General features: G+C 50.9%; 2 protein-coding genes across 2 annotated transcripts; one reads left to right on the forward strand and one right to left on the reverse strand.

Moving 5' to 3' along the window:
• Positions 1 to 1,149: 1,149 nt before the first annotated feature.
• On the reverse strand, positions 1,150 to 4,284 carry LAMTOR2 (late endosomal/lysosomal adaptor, MAPK and MTOR activator 2). The gene is made up of 4 exons (XM_006214622.4): positions 4,008 to 4,284; positions 3,541 to 3,703; positions 1,590 to 1,679; positions 1,150 to 1,342 (listed from the first exon to the last, which is right to left on the reverse strand). Exons 1-4 carry the CDS (start codon positions 4,073 to 4,075, stop codon positions 1,286 to 1,288), a joined length of 378 nt encoding a protein of 125 aa, XP_006214684.1. The 5' UTR covers positions 4,076 to 4,284; the 3' UTR covers positions 1,150 to 1,285.
• An 823-nt stretch (positions 4,285 to 5,107) lies between these two features.
• Positions 5,108 to 20,230, forward strand: UBQLN4 (ubiquilin 4). Its single transcript, XM_006214624.2, has 11 exons — positions 5,108 to 5,313; positions 6,844 to 6,995; positions 7,383 to 7,600; positions 8,153 to 8,415; positions 10,209 to 10,367; positions 14,214 to 14,439; positions 15,524 to 15,663; positions 16,167 to 16,250; positions 16,415 to 16,530; positions 16,730 to 16,916; positions 18,352 to 20,230. The coding sequence occupies exons 1-11, from the start codon at positions 5,206 to 5,208 to the stop codon at positions 18,502 to 18,504; spliced, it is 1,806 nt and encodes a 601-aa protein (XP_006214686.1). The 5' UTR covers positions 5,108 to 5,205; the 3' UTR covers positions 18,505 to 20,230.
• The last annotated feature ends 23 nt before the right edge of the window (positions 20,231 to 20,253 follow it).

Consider the following 20,253-nt stretch of genomic DNA (forward strand, 5'->3'; position numbering starts at 1 on the left):
AACGACTGGAGACCTGAGGCCCGGGTGGGTGGAGAGACGATGACGTCAGACAGGTTAGACAGGTTGGGTGTCTGCTCTCAGCCTGCACTCCCACAAGCAGGTGAGCAGGCTCAGCGGAGTGACAATGGGAGCAGCTGGGACTGGGACAGTCCCTTCAGAGAGCCAGCTGAGGACTGAATGCCCATTGCTAGGCTCCTGGGACCTGTGGCCATGGGGGACCCAGCCACCAGTGAGAAATAGTCCCTCAGGGAGCAGAAAAGTTCTTGGCCTCCTACTTTCCTCAGAGCCTGGGTTGAGGGGTAATGGGGGCACCAGAGGCAGGGCTGGTGGGGGCAGGGGCTGGGATCACCCAGATGCAGTGCAGAGCTCTGGGAGTTGCATCTAGGACACAGCAACTTCGGCCCCTCCCTGACGGCGCAGGGCCTGGGACGGGCAGTTTCTCGCCCTGGGTGGAGCTGATCTTGCAACCTACCTGCTTCCCTGGGATGGGTCCCTTTTTACGTACAGCACTGGGAAAGGGGCTGGTAGCTCCCTGTCCAGCCTTGCTCTAAGGACACTGGATAGGGGGAGACCTGGGGCAGAAACGGCAGACAGGATGAGGGGTCTGAGTGTGAGGGCAGGGCTTCCAGTTTTCCTCTACTCCCTCCCCAGGACCCAAGGCTTCAGAGCAAAGCCATCCTGTCTGCAAAGGGCTTCCTGATCTGGAGTGTCTGTGTAAGCATGTGAAAGCTTGGAGAAGAACAAAGAGGTAGCACTTGTAGGCAGTTGGGGGCACCCTCCCAACCCCAAGAGTAGAAAAGTCACCCCCACTCCGCCCCTCAGGTCAGGACTGGAGGGCACTGAATTCCCAGGGCCCTGTTTTCTCTTTGTCCAACATGACCTCTCCCAACTCCTTGTTCCTCTGAGTTCACTCCCAAGGTTTTGCCAACCAGGTGGGTAAGATTCTTCTCTGAGTGGCCAGGTGAGGTCACACCACCGGAGAGGCCAAGGGAGATAAGGCACCACTGCCAAAAACCACCTGGTGGTTGGTGGTCAGGGTGAAGGAGTGAGTGGAAAGCCATCCTTGCAGAACAACCAAACAGCCTACAGCAATCCCTGCCCCTTCTTATCTCCTCTGACTCCTCCCATCTAAGAAAGTAGGCAAGACACAGACAGGAGTTGAAGTTTATTCGTGGGAAAAACAAAGTTCCACCCTCCCCCCACAGTCCAGGTAGGTTTTCTCAGGGGGCCCTGCCCCTTCAAATAGTCATCTGTCTTTTCTGACCCCTGCTTCCACCAACGCCCATTACGATGCCGCTACTTGGGTGAGAGGCTCCTCCAGGTACTGCACCAAGGCCTGGGCCTGTGAGAAAGGGAGGAGAAATCAGTCCCACACAAGAATTGCCACTAGAGGGATCTTAAACTCAGGTCTACTCCTAATGCTCAGCCCCCAGCCCCTCGCCCCCACCTCCTCCCGGGAGTTAGCCTACACTAGGCACGGACTGGGTGACATGAGAAAGACTCAAGGAAGGTGGTGGGGATGGAAGTGGACACAGTGATGAAGCATGAAGGCTGGGCCCCGTGTTGTACAGGGATGGGCACATACACACCTTGGCTTTGAGCATTCCGAAGCCAACAGTCTCCTTGGCGTACATACACAGTAGAAGATTGGCCACTCGAGTGATGGCTACACGGCCCTCCTGGTAGGGGTAAGTATCATGAGATGTGATGTTCTGCTTGCACCTTTAGCCCCCTTCGTCACCAAGGGCTCCTCCAGAAAGACTGTATATGCCTTCCAAGCCCTGGGCACAGTAGGAGCTTCAGCTGGGGGACTTTGGCTGTAGCCCTGCATGTGGGGTCCTGAGTTCATTCCAGCCTCAACAGAGCCACCTGCTAACCAAGTTACACTGGGAAACCCAATCTCCCAGAAACTCAGTTTCTCTTTCTGTAATCCCTACCTTACTCCAGCTGGTGCTTATACACAGGAAGGAGTTTGGCATCTGCAAAGGGCTGCCAAATGGGTGAGGTTATTGTAACGGGTTCACCCCAAAGACACTGTAAGAAGACAGCAGTAACCCATCTTATATTTCCCTTCATTTCCCAAGAGAATGTTTTTCAAACTGCAGGCTTGGCCCCAGGGTTAACTGACTCCAGATCAATCAAGGTTGATCAGCATTGAAAGAAAAAGAAGAGAAATGAAGTGTAGTGTATGTAGTAAGGGAAGTACTATTTCATGAAACGTCTGTTTTGGTGGGTGTATGTGTGTACTGGACTCTGACGTAAAATATATTTCTTATAGCTGGGTTGTGGCCAAAACATTTGAAAGCTATTGCCCTATAGCATCAGCTCTAGGCTAGGCACTCTAGGAATCATCAGTTGGGAGTCCACAGTTGAACCAGCATGCTTGGTTAAGGAGGGCCTGAGGAAGAGGTAGGTGACTGAGTTACAGCAGAAATCCTTCCTGAAGAGTTCACTCTTGGGGCCTTTTCAATTTGGCTTAGCAAATTTTCACTAAATATCTAGTGTGTGCTAGGAACCACGTACTGCACTCCCTGCCTCTCCCTCCTCAGCCACTAACCTCCCCCATCCTCATTCTACTCCAGCCACTTCAACCTTGTTAATCCTTGACCTGGCATCATTCTGCCTCGGGGCCTCTGCATTTACTGTCCTCTCTGTCAGAAATGTTCTTGACCCAGAGAGCCACGTGGCTTGCCAATTTCCTTTAGATCTTTGATGAGATGTCACCTTTTCAGTGAGATTGTCCCCAACACACGCATCTTCTATCTTACTTCCTTGCTTTTTCTCCACATTTTCAATACCCAACATACTACTTTTTAAACTTACATACATATGTTACAAAACATATTTACTAACTTATTATACAAACATACCTATTTTACTTATTTTAAGGCATATCTTAAGACTGTAAGCTTCATTAGGGCTGCAGCTTTTGTCTGTCGTGTTTGCTAGTTTTCCCCCAGTCCTGAGAACACTGCAGCGACCTAAAAATTTTGTCGACTGAACAGATAAAAAGGTGAATGAGACAGCTTCTGTTTCCAAGAAGTTCGCAGTTTAATGGCCACTTCCCCTTTCTGGACTTCATCTCCTTTCTCTGTAAACGGAAGGGATTGGACGAGGGTCTGGAGACAGCCATGCTCCTGTCTGTGAATCTCAGCTGACAACACTTTTGTCTGGATATCACTCTACAGTGTCTCTTACATTCAATCACAACAATCCTGTGCATGGTGTGGTGGGGGGGGTTATCGTTTTCACCTTGGAGATGTGGTAAGAAAGCTCAGAGGTTAAAGTGACTTACCCAAGGTTCCACAAATGATATGTGGCTGGCTGAGACCAGAATCCCAGTCAGACCTCGAGTCCATGACTCCTTCCTCACCACCACTTGATGCATAGGGTCCTGCCTATTATAAATGCTGCTGCAGACCAATTCTTAGCAATTGTACAAAGATCCTGTCCCTGCCCCTCCAACCGTCCAGGATGAGGTCCAGGTCGCCCCCTGGGGATCCCCTTAGGGGACAGAGGAAGTGGCTCCCCTCTCCATACCATGCAGTCCATGAGGATGAATTTGAGATTGTCTTCATTAAACGCTTGGTTCCCATTCCGGTCGTAGGCCGCCCAGATGTTACTGGCAATGGCCGCCGTGACCCGGGCGTCCGTATCTCCATAACCAGAGTAGGCCAGCAGAGATCCCTCGTTATTCAGCAGCCTGGTGAAGAATCGGGAGGGATATCATCGTGCTCAGGAAGGGGAGTGATACGCCTGGGTTCCCATCCCAACTCCCGTCACTGCCGCTTCTAGGAAGCAAGGGTCTGAGGGTGTCCTGGAACATGCCCTGAGCACCCGGCACGTCAGTTTCCCTTTTCGAGAGGGGCCCTACCGGCCGGTTCCCCTAGTTGCTGCCCCCTCTGCCACCTCCTCCCTTCCCAGAGAGCCTTCCCCACCCCTCCCTCGGAGAGCGGCGCGCTGCCCCACTCCAGTGCTCGCCGCTCGGGTCCTCGGTCCGCACTCACAGGGTGCTCTGGACACCTCCAGTGTTGGCTTGGCTTAGCACCTGGGTCAAAGCCTTGGGACGCAGCATGCCTGCAGCTCCTAACCCTGGGCTTTTGCACCCAGATCCCCGAGTTTTTACTGCCGGCCTCTGCCCGCCGCTTCCCGTAGTTCAGCTGCAATGCTTCTGAACGCCCTGGGAGTTGTAGTTTCCCGGCCTGGCTTTGGGGTTCTGACTCAACCCCGCCCCACCGCGGTGGGGCGCTGGGAGTTGTAGTTCTTTGAAGCCTCGCAAGGCACCCTGGGAACTATAGTCGGCTTTTCCAAAGAAACCACGCGGTTATGGGGAAAAGAGCGGGAGTAAAAGGACAGTGGCAGTACTAGGACATTTAACCCCCTCGGGCAGAGAAAGGTCATATCCGCTTGACGACCCATGATTCAGTAATTAAAATAAAACCCCTATATTTGTCGGGCACACATCTGGTTACTTTTCAAAGCAATTTTACACATAATGCACAATTCTGTGAGATGAGGTGAATACTACTGAGGCAACTAAGGCTCAGAAAGGCCATGCAGGCAAAATCCAGGTCTCTGGGGCTGTACTTAATAGACTTCACGCAGGCCACTACTCTCAAGGGAATAAAGTCAATCCTAGGATTTAGACGGACAGACACCCAGAAGTGGGAAAATTTAACCTTCAAGTCGGGAAGAGGCCTCAGGCCTGGAAAGGATTTGGGGTTCCCGAGAAAGACCAGTTATCACAGGCAACGGAGATAAAGCGGCGACACAGAAAGTCCTTTGTCCCGGAGCTGGAGTTACCCGCGAAAGGGGCGGGGGCAGCTTTGGGTCCAGGGGGACACATCAGCTCGGCTAGGGCAGGTTACGACGGGCGGTGGGCTCTCGCGGGGAGCTCGCCCCCGCCCCTGCAGTGATGGACACGCTCCGCCCCCGCCCCGAGCCCTTCCGGGGGCTCCAGCCCAGCAAAGCCCTGTCCAGGCTGCGAGACCCCGGGATCGGCCCTGGGTGGACCCCGCTGCAGTGGCCCCCCCAGTCCGCCCGGGGCGCTGTGGCTGCGACAGGTCCGGAGGGGGTGGCGAAGCCTTGGGGAGGGGAGGAGAGAGGGGAGTGTTGGAGGCGCCGGAGCCGAGCCCGGCCGGCCGGGCGGGCGGGGAGGAGGAGGAGTCGGGGCGGGCTGGCGGGCGGCCGGGTGGCGGCGGCGGCATGGCGGAGCCGAGCGGGGCCGAGACGAGGCCCCCCATTAGGGTCACCGTCAAGACCCCGAAGGACAAGGAGGAAATTGTGATCTGCGATCGAGCCTCGGTCAAGGAGGTAGTACGGGTGGCGGGGGTGGGAGGGAGCGCGGAGGAGGGGTCTGCGAAGAGGAGAGGTGGCTCTGAGACGGTCGGGTGTACGCGAGGGCCGGGGAGAGGAGGGCGGGGGCCCAGTGGGCACTCGGAGGAGCAAAAGGGAAGGAGAGGCGGGTAGGGGGCGTCCTGCGAGGGTGATCTGGGGGAGCGTGGCGAGTGTTGGGGAAGGGAGGCCGGGGTTTGCCTTGTGGCCTGGGCTGGGGGCGTGGTGGAGAGTGGGAAGAGGACACCTTGCGCAGGGAAGGGGGAAGGACCCTGGGTTTGAGCGGAGTGTTGGCTCCGGTTACAGGTTGGGGTTCGAGGCGCTGAGGCAGAATGGGGGCCTGGCAAGGTGCTGAGCCAGGAGAGCCGGCGGGGGAGCCGGTGGAGAGCTCCGGGCACCTACTGGGCGCCTCAGAGAACCCCCAGCATTCTGACGCCCGGCGGGTCCGGGGGAGGATTTCCCTCTGCCCTGATCTTTACTGCGCTTTCAGATCAAGGTGGTTACATTTGATTCTCAGCCCCTGTGGGATTTACACGGTGTGCACTAGGTGCTCAATAAAAATGTGTTGATGAGTGAATGAGGGAATATTGCCTGTGTTTGCCACCCCTCTGTGGCAGCTCCAGAATTTCACAGAGGCGGGGCTTAAGATAGACCATCTGATTGGAAGGGAGGGATCTGGAAGCTGCCCTTGCTTAGCAAGTGCACTGTTTTTATCTAAGTGTTTGCTGGTTTGGGTTGGGTTGGGGGGGTTGCTGATAGATTTGGGGAGTCTAACTCTCCCCTAGCCAGCCTTTAGTGCCATCATTGCCCTTCCTCCAACCTTTAAAATGACTACATTCCAGAGTATAAATCATGTTTCCTGCAGAGCTGAATTTGAACTCAGCTCTAATTGAGAGGCCCCATATGTTTGATTAAGAGCCTGGGCTTTGGCGTCAAGACCTGAGTTCCAGTCTGCCCAGGACAAGTTACCTAACTGCTGTGATCCTCAGTTTTCTCATCTTTAAAATGGGGATAATAATTAATATGTATCTTACGGGATTTAGACTCTTAACTAGTGAGTAGTTAGTGCTGTTATAAATAACTGGGATCTATTTGTTGTAGTTGTTACAGGAACTCTGGGAATAAAGAGAAGAGAGACTTGGGGTCCCAGAAGAGAAGGGAGACAGGGCCTAGTCCCAAGGCTGTTGAAGAAGCTGGGATGGAAAGAACTGCTCAGGCAGTACCCTCACAGGGAACTGGTACTGAAGAAGGAGTGGCAGATAGAAGCAAGGGCTTTCTAGGGTGGGAGACCCTGGGGTAGAGCTGAGAGGAGCCTCTCACCCGTCTAGCTCCTTGGCTAAGAAAGGTGCTGCTTATTGTAGCTGGAGGGGTGGAGTCAGGACTGCTAAAAGGACTTCCCATGACTAGAGGTGGGAGCAAGGGAATGCAGAGGCTCTTGAAGAAGAGGCAGTGTCCCTGGTTGGTGGAGCCCAGGCAGCCTCCACAGTGACCTTTGCTTCTTCATCACAGTTCAAGGAGGAAATCTCCCGGAGATTTAAGGCTCAGCAGGATCAGCTGGTCCTGATCTTCGCAGGCAAGATCCTCAAGGATGGGGACACACTGAACCAGCATGGGATCAAGGATGGGCTCACCGTCCATCTGGTCATCAAGACCCCTCAGAAGTAAGTTCAGGAGAAGAGCAGGTCCAGCTTCAAATTGGGATTTTTTTCCCCCATCTGATACTTTCTTACTTGTCACTCAACTGTACCTGGAAGACCGATGCCAAGGCCTAGGAACGTGGTTCTTGGAAGGATTGCCAGGAAGCCCTATGATCTCATCTGCAGGGGAAGGGAAGCTGACTTACCTCTCCCTGAATGCCCTGAAGACAGAGAACACTAGCTCCTCCCTCCCCTTGTCTGATTTACTGACTGACCACCAACATCACCCTGTCCCAGCCACAGGGTTGCTTAGGAGGTGCCTTAGGTTAGGGCTGTAGCTGCACAGCAAACATAGAAATCGTTGTCTTCCCTTTTGTGTTCACTTCGACTAGAATTTTTCTTTGTCCCCAGGGCTCAAGATCCAGCTACTGCCACTGCTTCTTCCCCTTCCACTCCAGACCCAGCCTCAGCACCCTCCACCACGCCTGCTTCACCTGCCACCCCTGCCCAGCCCTCCACCTCTGGCAGTGCCACTTCAGATACTGGCAGTGGAAGCCAAAGGAGCAGTGGGGGGGGTCCCTCCCCAGGGACAGGGGAGGGACCTCCCAGTGCCACGGCATCCATACTCTGTAAGCCCTTAGGGAGAAGGGCACTATTCTTATCTGGGCTAGGGAGTGGGGGAGAGCCAAGAGGAGGGGGAAATATGGTCCCTGCTCCTGGTCTGATGGGGATGGAGACCCCTGGACAGAGGGTTCCAGACATTGGTACTTGAGACAAGCAGGGGAGGAAACCAGTCTGTGAGGGGAGCATGGTGAAATGTTAAGAGTGAGGGGAGCAGTGGGGCTGGAGATGTGGGGAACCCTGGGTGAGGATATTGGAATTTGGGAAGAAGGTGGGTCCAACAGTAGCCAGTTAGGGGATATTTATTTGCTCATTCAATAGGCCGTCACCGGTTGCCCTCTGTGCTCAGTACTGTGCCTGGCTGTCAGCCTCTACCATCAAAGAGGTCTCAGTCTAGTAGGCTCACATCTCTTTGCCAGCTACGCTGGGGCTGTGGAAATGATTGGAAAAGGGAGATGTGAGAAGCAGAAGGGGCCCATCCTGGAGACCTGAATTCAGTGGCTCTGGCCAGGTAGGGGAAGAGTCTTGTGACAGACTGTGACCCTGCCCCCTCCCCACAGCTGGCTTTGGGGGCATCCTGGGCCTGGGCAGCCTAGGCCTGGGTTCTGCCAACTTTATGGAGCTGCAGCAGCAGATGCAGAGGCAGCTGATGTCCAATCCTGAGATGCTGTCACAGATCATGGAGAACCCTCTGGTCCAGGACATGATGTCTAACCCCGACCTGATGCGCCATATGATCATGGCCAATCCCCAGATGCAGCAGCTGATGGAGCGGAACCCCGAGATCAGCCATATGCTCAACAACCCCGAGCTCATGAGGCAGGTGGGTCTAGAGAGAAGGTTGAGGTGTGGAGGTTACCGGGCACCCAGCCATGCCCTGACTGGCCTCTTCTCACCTTTTCCTACCTTGACTTGTTCATTCATTCATTCATTCATTCATGCATTCAGCCATGTTTTGAACACTGGAGCACACAGTGATAAAAAGACATAGACTTAGCTTTACAGGAACTTCTGGTCTCAAAGGAAAGTAGGACAAGTAAGCAGGCAGTTATAAGTGGTCAGTGCTATCACAGAGATAGTCAGAGGATCCCCTGGGTGCACACAGAAGGGTTCCTGATCCTACCCTGGGGCTCAGGGGAGGCCCTAAAGGAAGTGTCACCCAAGCTGAGACCAAAAGAAAGAAGGCTGAACCAGAGGAAGATAAAGAGAAGAGTGTTCATGGCCAAGGGACAGCAAGTGCAAAGGCCTGGGAATAAAAGATAATAGGGTGATTGGGGAGCATTTCAGCTGGGCAGGGCCAGGTGGGTAAGAGAGAGCCAGGGGAGGCAGTTTGGTGTTGGTCTTTGGGAGCTCTGTCTCATGTTCATCCACCAAGGGACTAGGCTAGACAGTCTCAGCAGAGCTGTGGACGCTATTGCTGGACCCACCAGATAAGTTCCAGAAGGGTAAGGATTCACAAGTGCTTTGTTCACTGCCTAGAACAGTGCCTGATATATAGTAATCACTCAATAGTTATTATTTTTTGTATATACATATTTTTATTATAAGTACTTATTGAATGAAGGAGTTGTGGGATAAGAGGTCAGTGTCCTGTTGTAGACATAAAGGTGTCTTGGGAAGAGGCACGTGTGGAGAAAATTTGGGAAGAAGGACAAGGAAGGGATTCCCAGCTGGGTGGGAACAAGAAGCAGCTATGTTCATTTTCTCTGCCATGCACTGCTGTCCCCTGGAGCTAACAGAAGCCACCCTTTCCTCATTGACAGTGAGCCATTGGCTCCCAAGAGAAAGCCCTCATTCTGTTTCTCAAGATTCAGTGAGGCCAAAGACCTGGCATGGGATCTGAAGGTGTTGCATTGTCTTAGCTAGAATCCTTTCCCTCCCTAACTTGTAGTCATTTGCCAGAAACCATAGTACTGTCTTGGTTAGACAGACCAACCTGACCTTGAAACCTGGCTCTACCACTAACTGGCTGTGTGTCCCAGGCAGTGAGTCTCTGAGCCTGTTTTCTCATCTGCTAAATAGGGACAGAAATACCTACACGGATGGTTATCATGGCAATTGAATTCTGTTAATCATTTAGCCCAGTGCCTATATGTAGCAATAGATGTTTGTTTGCTTGCTTGTTTTTATTGATGTATAGTTGATTTACAGTGTCTCAGCAAACTGATTCAGTTAGACATACATATATGTGTTCTTTTTCATAGCCTTTTCCATAATAGGTTATTACAAGATACTGAATATAGTTCCCTAAATAGACGTTATTTTTCTCTTTTGCCTCCTCCCCTTTCTCATGTCCTTTCTTATTCAACTCCCTTGTGTTCCCTAATGCTTCTGTGGATCCTCTGAACCTGAGGGAGGGCAGCTGCTGCTCTCACCCCATCTGGGATCATTGTACCCCAAATAGGCAACGAGAATACCCACAGGGAGGTAGGGTTAGAGCCAAGATGACAGTAGAGGAAGGAAGTCCAGTTCAGCCTACTCCCTGCCACTGTAGATCAGGTCCTGGGCCCTGGACCCTGGTCCTGGTGCTGGTCCTGATGTGGACTCTCTCCTCGGGGCCCATTCTCTGATCCCCTGGTTCCAGAGCCCATTCTCTCTCTTTCCTTTCTCCACTAGACGATGGAGCTTGCTCGGAATCCAGCCATGATGCAGGAGATGATGCGGAACCAGGACCGGGCCCTGAGCAATCTGGAGAGCATCCCTGGAGGATATAATGCCCTCCGCCGCATGTACACAGACATCCAGGAACCCATGTTTAGTGCTGCCCGGGAACAGGTGGGGCCAGGGGCTGGGCCGTGGGAGGGCAGTCTGGGCTCGGGATTACCTACCCCCAGACCCAGGCAAGCCTGGAGTGCTGTCTGCTCCTCTTTCCTTCCCTAGCCCCCTGAGGGTGGGCCCTGGCTTGAAAGCGGTTCTCACAGTGCATAGCCAGGGATGGTCCAACTTGGCATGGGACTGAGGCACTAGGGCAGGCGATAGCCGAGTTCCTTAGGGAAGTTGGGGACGTGTAGTGTCCAAGGGATTTGACATTATACTGACAAACGTCTTGCACCAAGGTCTCAGAGGTTGTGGGGCAGGCCTGGGGTCAAACAGCCAACCCTAGCACAGTGTGTCTCAAGTGTGGTCCACAGATCACCTGCTTCAGAATCACCTGGGGAGCTTGTTAATCATGAGCTTCCTGGTCCCCACCTGTGAGCTACTTATTGCATCAATCTCTGGAATCAGGCCCTGAGAATATGCTTTTAAAAATGCTTTATGAATTCTTTCCATATGTACAAAAAGTACAGAGAAAAATATAGCATTCTCTTTTATCCTTGTTGCCCTAACATGTTGTCATATATAATTTCAATGCCTTTTGGGGTTCTTTTTAAAGTTTAATTTACATTAAATACATTATACATTTACCTGTTTCAAAAGTCAAAACAAACGAAACTCAAAAGTAAACAAAAGGGTATTAAAATAGTATGGAAGATTATACAAGCGCAACAAAGGTATGCAAAAGGGATCCTTCTGTTTCCATCTTATAGCCATCTCTGTAACAAATGTTTTGGTTTTGTATGTTTTCCTAGACATATTTAATATTTATTTGCAAATAAGACATTACGGGATAGAATTGCAGCCTTCACATACCCCTCCCCTATCTTATACCTCTCTTTCCCTCTCCGGAGCTAACTACCACCCTAAAGTTGGTGTTTGTCATTTCGATTATTTTATTACCTATGTATGTATCCATAAATAATCTATAGTATCATTTTGCATATTTTTCAGCTTTATAGAAGTGGTATCATGCTGTTCACATAATTTTAAATTTACTTTTTAAAAACTTCTAAAAATGTTTTCTTGAAGAATAAAAATAGCTGCAAGAAAGGTGCATGTATCATAAGTGTACAGCTTGGTGGATTTTCACAAACTGAACACACCCTCCTTACCAGCACCCAGGTGGGAAGGTGGGACCTCATTTTACTTTTTCCTTGTGGAAAGGAAAAAGCACCATATGCTGAGTGGCCTGTGCTGTCCCAACGGATTCCTTGTTCATACTGTCTCTGCCCGACACCAAATGAATGTGTGCCTTGCTGACTGTCCCTACAATGATACCACATTGTCTTTAGGTTTATTTATTTACTCATTTATCTTAATGGAGGTAGTGGGGATTGAACCCAGGACCCTGTGCATGGTAAGCACATGCTCTACCACTGAGCCTCCCCCAACACATTGTCCTATTAAGTCTGGGCATCAGCTAGGGTGAAACCCCCTCCTCCCACCCTACTAGCTTATTCCTCACCATCATCTTGGTTATTCTTAACCTTTGCTCTTTTAAATTTTAGAAAGTGCTTATAGGGGTCAACTGTGAGTTTTTAAAGGAATTTATTTGCTTATTTTTAAGTTTTATTTTATTTAAGTATCTAAAATGCATATCAAAGTAACACATGTACCTGGTTAAAAAGAAAATCAAGTAGTTGAGCGAGGCTTTTAACAAGCACCCAGCTAATTCTGATGTACTCTAATGTGTGAGAACCACTGGTTCAGCTAAAAGAACATAGCATTTGAAAAAAAAAAAAAAAGAAATAGCAATTTGGTATCAACAAACCTCAGTTCAAATACTACATCATTCTTTAATAGTGTGATTTTTAAGTGAGTTATTTAATCTCCCTGAGCCTTCATGTCCTCCTTTTCAAAATGGAGACAATGTATTATAGTAGTATTCTCTATCATTTTGGCCTCTGGACCCCTTTATATGCTTAAAGATTATTGAGGACTCGAAAGAGCTTTGGTTTTTGTGGGTTAGGTCTATTGATACTCACTGTATCTGAAATTAAAACAGAATTTTAAAAAATTTATTAGCTTATTTAAAAATAACAATAAATCTATTATACATTAGCATAAATAGCATATTCTTTTGAAAAATAACTTTATTTCCCAAAACAAAACATTAGGGGAAAGAGTGGCCTTGTTTGACATTTGTGCAGATCTCTCAAATGTCTGGCTTACTACCAGACAGCTGGATTCTCACATCTGCTTCTGCATTCAATCCGTTTCAATGTCACATGTAGCCTGTGGAAGACTCCACTGAATACTTACGAGAGAATGAGAGTGAAAAAGGCAAATTACATCTTAGGATTATAAAAACAATTTTTAAACCTTGCAGGGGTCCTAGGACCACACTTTGAGAACGAGTGTATTAGAGGGATATTGTAAACATTAGAATAAATGGATCAGGCACATAGTAGGTGCTCAATAAATGGCAGCTATTTTCACTTTAGGGAGTTCAGGTAAGAGATTCAGACTTTAGGGTGTACCGGGAAGAGCAAAGCAGGACCCAGAACTAGGTGGGGTTGGGTGCTCACAAGTTACCAGAACAGGAAATCTGAAACATTGACAAGGACTGAAACTGTGGTGCGTAAACCCTGGCTTGCAAGCCCTGTTATCTGAACAGGCATCTGGTAAGGTAAAGGAACCACAGCTCAGAGCAGGAGAGTCCTCGGTCAGCCCTGGTCCCCATGACCCACTTTGAGTAAATAGGAAAGTGGATATGAAACTCCATGGTGGGGAGGGGCTAAGGATGCTCAGGTGCCTCCTGCTTAGGTCAGGACCTCCCTGGGACTCCCTCAGCCAGGACACCCCTTGGACAGAGCTCTTTCCTGAGTGCCAGCGGGTCCAGAAGGAGGAGGTTTGGGTGCTACCCTGGGCAGCCCACTGAGGTGGGGTGTAGACCCTGAGACTATCCTAGGTAGACAGTGGGGGGCCTGGTGGTGAGGAGGACTGTTTAGCTAAAGCAGCCAGTCTGAGGAGATAGGCTGTCGGGAGGGAGGGGAAGGAGGAGATCGCATGGGAGAAGCAACAGAAGGAAAAGACCTAGGGAGGTTGCTTAGCCAGAGATGTGCCCTACTAAAGAGCTCTGTTGTGGTGTGCCTGGTTGGACAGAATGCCACGTGGGGGACCCAGGGGGTGAGGGACAGGGTTCCAGGGAGTTAATCTTCGACCAAGGTGGCTAGAAAAGGGAAAGTTGCACCTGAAACTAACACAGTGTTATATGTCAATTACAGCTCAATCAAATTGGAGAAAATAATAAATAAATAAATAAATAAATAAATAAATAAATAAATAAATAAATAAATAATTTAAATAAGGGAAAAAAAGGGTGAGAGGAGAGCTGGAGGCAGAGCAGGGTTGACTAGAGTGCCAGCTCCCATCAAGCCAATAGTTACTTATTGAGCACCTACTAGTGTCAGGAGCCAGGAGTGCAAATTGAATCTGACATTGTCTCGGCCCTTTAAGAGCTAAGGAAAACAAATATCTCTCTACACAACAGGAAAGGTGTGTGTAAAGTACTATGGGGCACCAAGGAGATTAGAAATCAAATATTTGGAGTCACCAGGGGAGATGGGAGGTTTCCAGTTATCTGAGGGGTCCAGTTATCCCATCATTAGCAACAGCCAGCTCCAACCCTGTAGGATGAGGGTGAAGCTGCCCATTGTGGGGCCAGAAATTGAGCTGAGGACCTCCAAGATCTTTCTCCCGTTTCTGGGGAAGGGGAGGATATTAGGTGAGAGGAAAGAAAGGGCCCAGCCCTTATCCCTGATTTGTTTCAGTCCTTAACCCAAAACCTTTCCCTCCTCCCAGTTTGGCAACAATCCCTTCTCTTCCCTGGCCGGGAACTCCGACAGCTCATCCTCCCAGCCGCTGCGGACTGAGAATCGAGAGCCCCTCCCTAACCCCTGGAGCCCCTCGCCCCCCACCTCCCAGGCCCCCGGGTCCGGTGGGGAGGGCACCGGAGGATCGGGGACCAGCCAGGTGCACCCGACAGTCTCGAACCCCTTTGGGATCAATGCGGCTAGCCTGGGGTCAGGTATGTCCTAGGGTGGAAGGAGCTTAGTGGGGTCACCAGGGCAGTCCCTCTGCCCCAGGACTGAATGGGGTTCACTCTGCTCCAGAATATTGAAGACAGAGGTGAGACTGTATTGAAGCCACAGAGGGGGCTCTGCAGCTTGGAGTAATGGCCCCACCCCTCAGTGGGTGAGGGTTGGTTCTAGCCCTGTCATTATGTCCCTAGGAGTGACCTAAGTAGTGGCTCATGAGTAAACCAGACCCTACCTCCTAAGCTCTTTCAACACTGCTGGTGCTATTCAGTGTAAATGGGTCAGACTAAGGAGAGGGGTGTGGGAGAGGAATCAGGGGACAGGCATATGTGAGGCTTGGGGATAGGGATGTGCAGAGCTGCCTTGTACAGAAGTGCAGGTTATGCACTGCACAACCCTGGGGGATGCCTCATTTATCTGCACTATGACTGTACATACGACCCTAGGGATATCTGGTAGATGCCCTGATTTCTCTATACTCTGGGGGATATCTTGATTGGGAAAGTCCCTTCCCCTCTATGTGCTCATTTTATAAATAAGGGACTTGAACCTTATCCATAGTCTTAAAATTGTACTTCTGAAACGCTGGGGGTCTGGACCGTTTCCAGGGTGAGGGAGGACCAACTGGAAAATGCCCCAGGCCTCCTGCCCCAGCTCCAGCCAGACTACTGAGGTACTTGGTTTCTGAGTAAGATTTGATTTAAGGAAAGGGCCTCTGCTCCTAAGATAAGTTTGAACACTGTTGATCTAGGTAATCTTTAGTCAAATCCTTTCCAACTCTGATATTATGTGAGCCTGTGGCGGGAACAGTCTAGAGGGGCATGAATCAGACCCAGTTTCCAACTGGCTTGTTCTTAGCAGAGTAGATGGGGAAGGGGCCAGGCCAAAGCAGGGCAAGATGGCCTCAGAGTCAAGAGGGACTTGGACCCACACCCCAGTACTTGGGTGCCATTTTACTGTTGCCTTTCTGAGTTTTGTAACCACTGTGTCTGAAGTAAGGTAGACTGAAGTGAGGCATCTGGTTTCCATCTGGAACCCTTTTCTCTTGTTTTGTTTGTTTCCTCCTTGCCCTAGGGATGTTCAACAGCCCAGAAATGCAGGCCCTCCTCCAGCAGATCTCTGAGAACCCCCAGCTGATGCAGAACGTGATCTCAGCCCCCTACATGCGCAGCATGATGCAAACGCTTGCCCAGAACCCCGACTTTGCTGCTCAGGTATGGAACTTGCCCGAGGGGAGTGTGTTGGGCGCCATTACTTGTGATGATCAAAACACCCTGGGGCCAGGCTGCCGGGGTTTGCATATTGATCTCTTCCACTTCCTAGCTGTGTAGGCCACACAAGTTATTTAACCTCCCAGTTTCCTCATCTGTAAAATGGTAAAAAAGAAGATAGTTTCTGCCTCAGAGAGTTGTGAGGGTTCAATGAATTAATAGTATAAGTGCTTAGAGCACGGCATAGCACACAGTAAGCCCTGTGTACTTGGGGATGTTAGCTGTCATTGTCATTGTCATCAGAAGGGCTCCTGACTCTCATCCTCATCCACAGTATAGTTCCATTTCCTCTCACTGTTCCACTCAGACCTGCAGGATACTTTGAGATCCTTGGAAAAGCTGGCCAGATTTCCTACAGTGGTGGGGGTGCCGAGGGAGACTGAGGCTGTGGGGGCATACAGAGGGTGGGTAGGCCCAGGCCTCCCCCTATACCTTCACCCTGGCAGATGATGGTCAACGTGCCGCTCTTTGCGGGGAACCCCCAGCTGCAGGAGCAGCTCCGCCTGCAGCTCCCAGTCTTCCTGCAGCAGGTGAGTGAGGACCCTAGAGGGGCGGAGGTTGAGGGCTGGAGTGGACCCTGAGGCCCAGTGGGTGGAACTTAAGGGAGGGTCCGAGCTCAGCTCTGGACTCAGGGTCTAGGCTGCTTCCTGTCTCCTGCCACCTCCTCTTGCCTTTCTCTGCTGTTTCCCACCAGATGCAGAACCCGGAGTCACTCTCCATTCTCACCAATCCCCGCGCCATGCAGGCGCTGCTGCAGATCCAGCAGGGACTGCAGACCCTGCAGACCGAGGCCCCCGGGCTGGTGCCCAGGTGAGGGTGGGGGGCAGGTGGGCAGCAAGGTTCTGGCTATTTCTCCCCCTCAACTCCTTTCTCTGCCACTCTCTGAGCAGCCATTGTGTCTCTCAGGGTCTGTTTTTCTGTTTCTTCCAACTGCTTTTCCTTCTGGATCTCATGGTCCCATCCCTTTCTGAGAGGCCATCTCCAACCTCTTGGTCTCTCCTGCCTGCAGCCTTGGCTCCTTTGGGATGTCCCGGACCCCAGCACCCTCGGCAGGCAGCAACACTGGCTCTGCACCTGAGGCCCCCACCTCCTCACCAGCCCCACCAGCCACATCTTCTCCAACAGGGGCCTCCAGTGCTCAGCAGCAGCTCATGCAGCAGATGATCCAGCTTTTGGCTGGAAGTGGAAACTCACAGGTACGTGGGCAGCGGGGCTGGTGCTGGGACCACCACTTCCATCCTGGCAGTATTAAGGGTAGCAGTAGAATGGAGACAGCAGGGCAGGCTTTGGAGTCAGCCAGACCTGGCTTTAAATCCTGGTCTGCTGCTTCCTAGCCTTGGGCAATTTACCTCTTCCCCAAGTTCAATTGCCACAGCTGTAAAATGGTGATGAGAATAGGAATAGTGCTTACCACCACCTGGGTACTGTTCTGTGTGCCTTCTGTATAAGAGCTCATTTACTTTATTCCTCACAACAGCCTTGTGAGGAAGCTAATATTATTATTTTTATGTTGCAAAAGGGGGAAACTGAAGCCCAGAGAGGTTAAGTGGCTTGCTCAGAGTCGCGCAGCTAGTAAGTAATGGAGCCAAGATTCAAACGGAGGCATGCTAGCTCCAGAATTTACACTTTAACCACTTCTGCTTATATCAAAGGAGTCTTTTGAAAGCAGCCTCCATCTCTGAGGTGGGCGAAGAGGATTCTGGGGGGTGAGGTGACCAGAGCCCTGGGCCACATAGTCAAGGCCTGGGGTTTGGGGGAGGGGTGGGGATGACCTCGAGTGAGCCCCTTAACCTTTCTCTGGCCTCCACGACTTATCTGGGAAAAGCCTTTCAACAGAAATGTAAGTGTGCCCAGCTCTGTGCCAGGCATTGAGAGGGCTGGACCAAGTGATGGCCAAGGCCCAGTCTAGCTTAAGTTGTGTGGACCGTGATGAAAGCAGCATAGAGCACTGGAAAGGGCTCTTGTACGGCATGTCGGGGGGCCTCTGTGACCTTCAGCAGGTCCTTTCGTCTCTGGATCACACCTTCCTCCCGTCAGTGGCCGGGTAGCCTGTGACCGCTGGGCTGCTCCCAGCTCTAAGCGTCTTCTGTTCATGAGTTAGGCTAGTGCTTCCTAAACATCCTTCAGGGAGAACATTTCCAGGAGATGTTTATAGGAGTGTCAAAAATCAAAAACCTTCTCTTTTGTAAATAACTGTGTTTGTTGATTGGTTAAACAAAATTAAACAGGTTCTTGCTTTCCTGGGGCCCTTCTCTGACCTTTAATGTGGCCATGTGTGTGATGACTGCCGGGAGGGCGTTTGGAGGTGGCGTTTAGCGTGCATCTCATCAACCACAGAACCTTTGGCTTTTGGAACGCCTGTGGACATCTCCAGAGTGTGGATGAAAAGCAGGACTAAAGGCTTACTTAGGCCCAGGCCTAAGTAATTTTAAGAAAGATGCCCCTCACCTTATTATTATACAATTGTTTAGTGACTTGGGACACCAGCTCCTTGGCCCCTGACCCACTGGTTGACTTTGAGGATGTTCAAAAAGACCTGCTTGTCTTCTTCTCTCCATTATAAACCCTTAGAATCAGATAGTCCCCCTTGGGTTGGTCCTGTGCCTGCTTCACAAGGCTTGTCCCCTCCAGGTGCAGACACCAGAAGTGAGATTTCAGCAGCAGCTGGAGCAGCTCAACTCTATGGGCTTCATCAATCGTGAGGCCAACCTGCAGGCCCTGATCGCCACAGGAGGGGACATCAACGCAGCTATCGAGAGACTCCTGGGTTCTCAGCTCTCCTAATCCCTCAGCCCATGCCTCCTGCCTCTCCCTTCCCTCAGTGCCAGCGTTTGGTTCCTCTGTCAACCCTGACCCTCTGCAGCTTGTCATTCCTTCTGTCTTCTCCCTTGTCCTCTCCAGACAGCAGGGTGACTTTAGAGGTGTGGGCCCCAACCCCTTAGCTCTGGGAATTCCAGTTTTATTTCTATGCCTCTTGCAGAACCTTCTCTCCTGGGCCTGCTTGAGCAGAGCTATTTAAACAGTTTTCACAGTTTTGTTGATTGGCCCCACCTCCTTGCCCCACAACCACCTCTTGCAATCTTCAAACTTCTCAGTGGCAGCGTTGAAGGAGGAACCAACTCATTGGTTTACTGGAACAGGGTCTTCCGTCTGTGCCACGAGGGTTTTGCTGGTCTTGGGTTTACTTTTGATAACTCTTCCTTCTTTCTCTGCCCCCATCCCCTCCCACCTGCAGCCTAACCTGTGCTAGACTTTCATACTCTGAAGGTGGGGCAGGTGAAACAGGCTGTGATTTTCCTCCTCACCTCCCTGCTGGTCATTTCATCCAGCACTTTTTCATGGGGTCTACTGAGACTTCCAGGGGGAGGTTCTCCTGGAGTTCTCCCTGTCTGAAGGGAGAGGTGAGACACAGCCCTCTGGAGAAGGAATTAGCAAGCCCTGGACCAGCCCAATGGAGAATGGCACAGGGGAGGAGGGAATGAGAGTTTCTGGACGGAGGAAATGAGGGAAACAGCCTGAGTCAAAGGCTTGGAAGTTGGAATTGACAGTTAGGGAATGGAAGTGCTAATAGTTCTTTTAGGCCAGAGAGTCCAGGCTCAGGTCTGGCAGAGGAGACTTAGTAGAGATGCTAATGGAATTTAAGTTGAAGAAAAGGGCTCAATGAAGCTAAGCAATATGGCTCACAAGGGGTTATATTGGTTACATTTCCTCAAACACACATGCTTATATACCTACACACACATTTCCATGAACCCAGGACCTGCCTGTGTCTCCAGATACCAGTGATTTGAGCCCTGCTCCAAAGACGTGAAGGGGACTGGGATCTGTCTCAGCAGTGGGTATGTGTGTGTGGGTGGGTGGTGTATGTATGTATGCACACACACACATGTGCATGTGAATTGAATGGAAGGGTAGATTCCTTGTTGATTTCTGGTTCAGAGTTCTCTCCAACCAGAGAGAAGTAGGCAAAAGAGCCAATTTAGGTCAGGAGTACTTACAGCCTGGAGAGCTGGGTCCCTTTGGCCTTTGGATGCTGGGTTACCCAATGGGAATGTGGATCCCCCTTCTGAAACTGTCAGGACTGTGACCAGCACCCTTATTACCCTTCCCCTCATTGCTTTCCAGGAACAGTAGAGGGGTCTTTTCCTCCAGAACCCCTGGATTTTGGTATCTTAACCCCTGCCCTTTGAGTTCTTCACTATTTCCCTCCAGGCCGGAGAGTTCTATTTGAGGAAGGAAAGGAGAGGGCAGCAATGATGCCTTTGAGCTGGAATTGGACATTGCTCTATTGGAGCACAGAGGAGGCTCATATCACCTCCTCTGTCTGCTACTTCGACCAGCTGCTCAGAGGACCCGTTGCTGAGAATATGGAGGCAAGAGGAACAAAATTTTCTCCAAGTGGGAAAGGGTCCTGAGCAATCCAGAGAGGATGTTTGTGTGGCTTTCCCTCCCTACCTCTCCCAACTCCCACACTGGCCTTTGTAAATAAATGGTGTGGTCTTTGTTGTGAGAGTGTCTTGGTGTTTGTTTTCT

Source organism: Vicugna pacos, chromosome 21 (genome assembly GCF_048564905.1).
Source record: "Vicugna pacos chromosome 21, VicPac4, whole genome shotgun sequence".
In the NCBI taxonomy this organism is placed as follows: domain Eukaryota; kingdom Metazoa; phylum Chordata; class Mammalia; order Artiodactyla; family Camelidae; genus Vicugna; species Vicugna pacos.

Coding starts and splice junctions, on each gene's coding strand:
- LAMTOR2 (XM_006214622.4), bottom strand. CDS start 4,075: ATGCTGCGTCCCAAGGCTTTGACCCAGGTGCTAAGCCAAGCCAACACT. Junction 3,704..4,007: donor GGAGGTGTCCAGAGCACCCT/GTGAGTGCGGAC, acceptor ATTCTTCACCAG/GCTGCTGAATAACGAGGGAT. Junction 1,680..3,540: donor TCATCCTCATGGACTGCATG/GTATGGAGAGGG, acceptor TACCCCTACCAG/GAGGGCCGTGTAGCCATCAC.
- UBQLN4 (XM_006214624.2), top strand. CDS start 5,206: ATGGCGGAGCCGAGCGGGGCCGAGACGAGGCCCCCCATTAGGGTCACC. Junction 6,996..7,382: donor GTCATCAAGACCCCTCAGAA/GTAAGTTCAGGA, acceptor CTTTGTCCCCAG/GGCTCAAGATCCAGCTACTG. Junction 10,368..14,213: donor TTAGTGCTGCCCGGGAACAG/GTGGGGCCAGGG, acceptor CCCTCCTCCCAG/TTTGGCAACAATCCCTTCTC.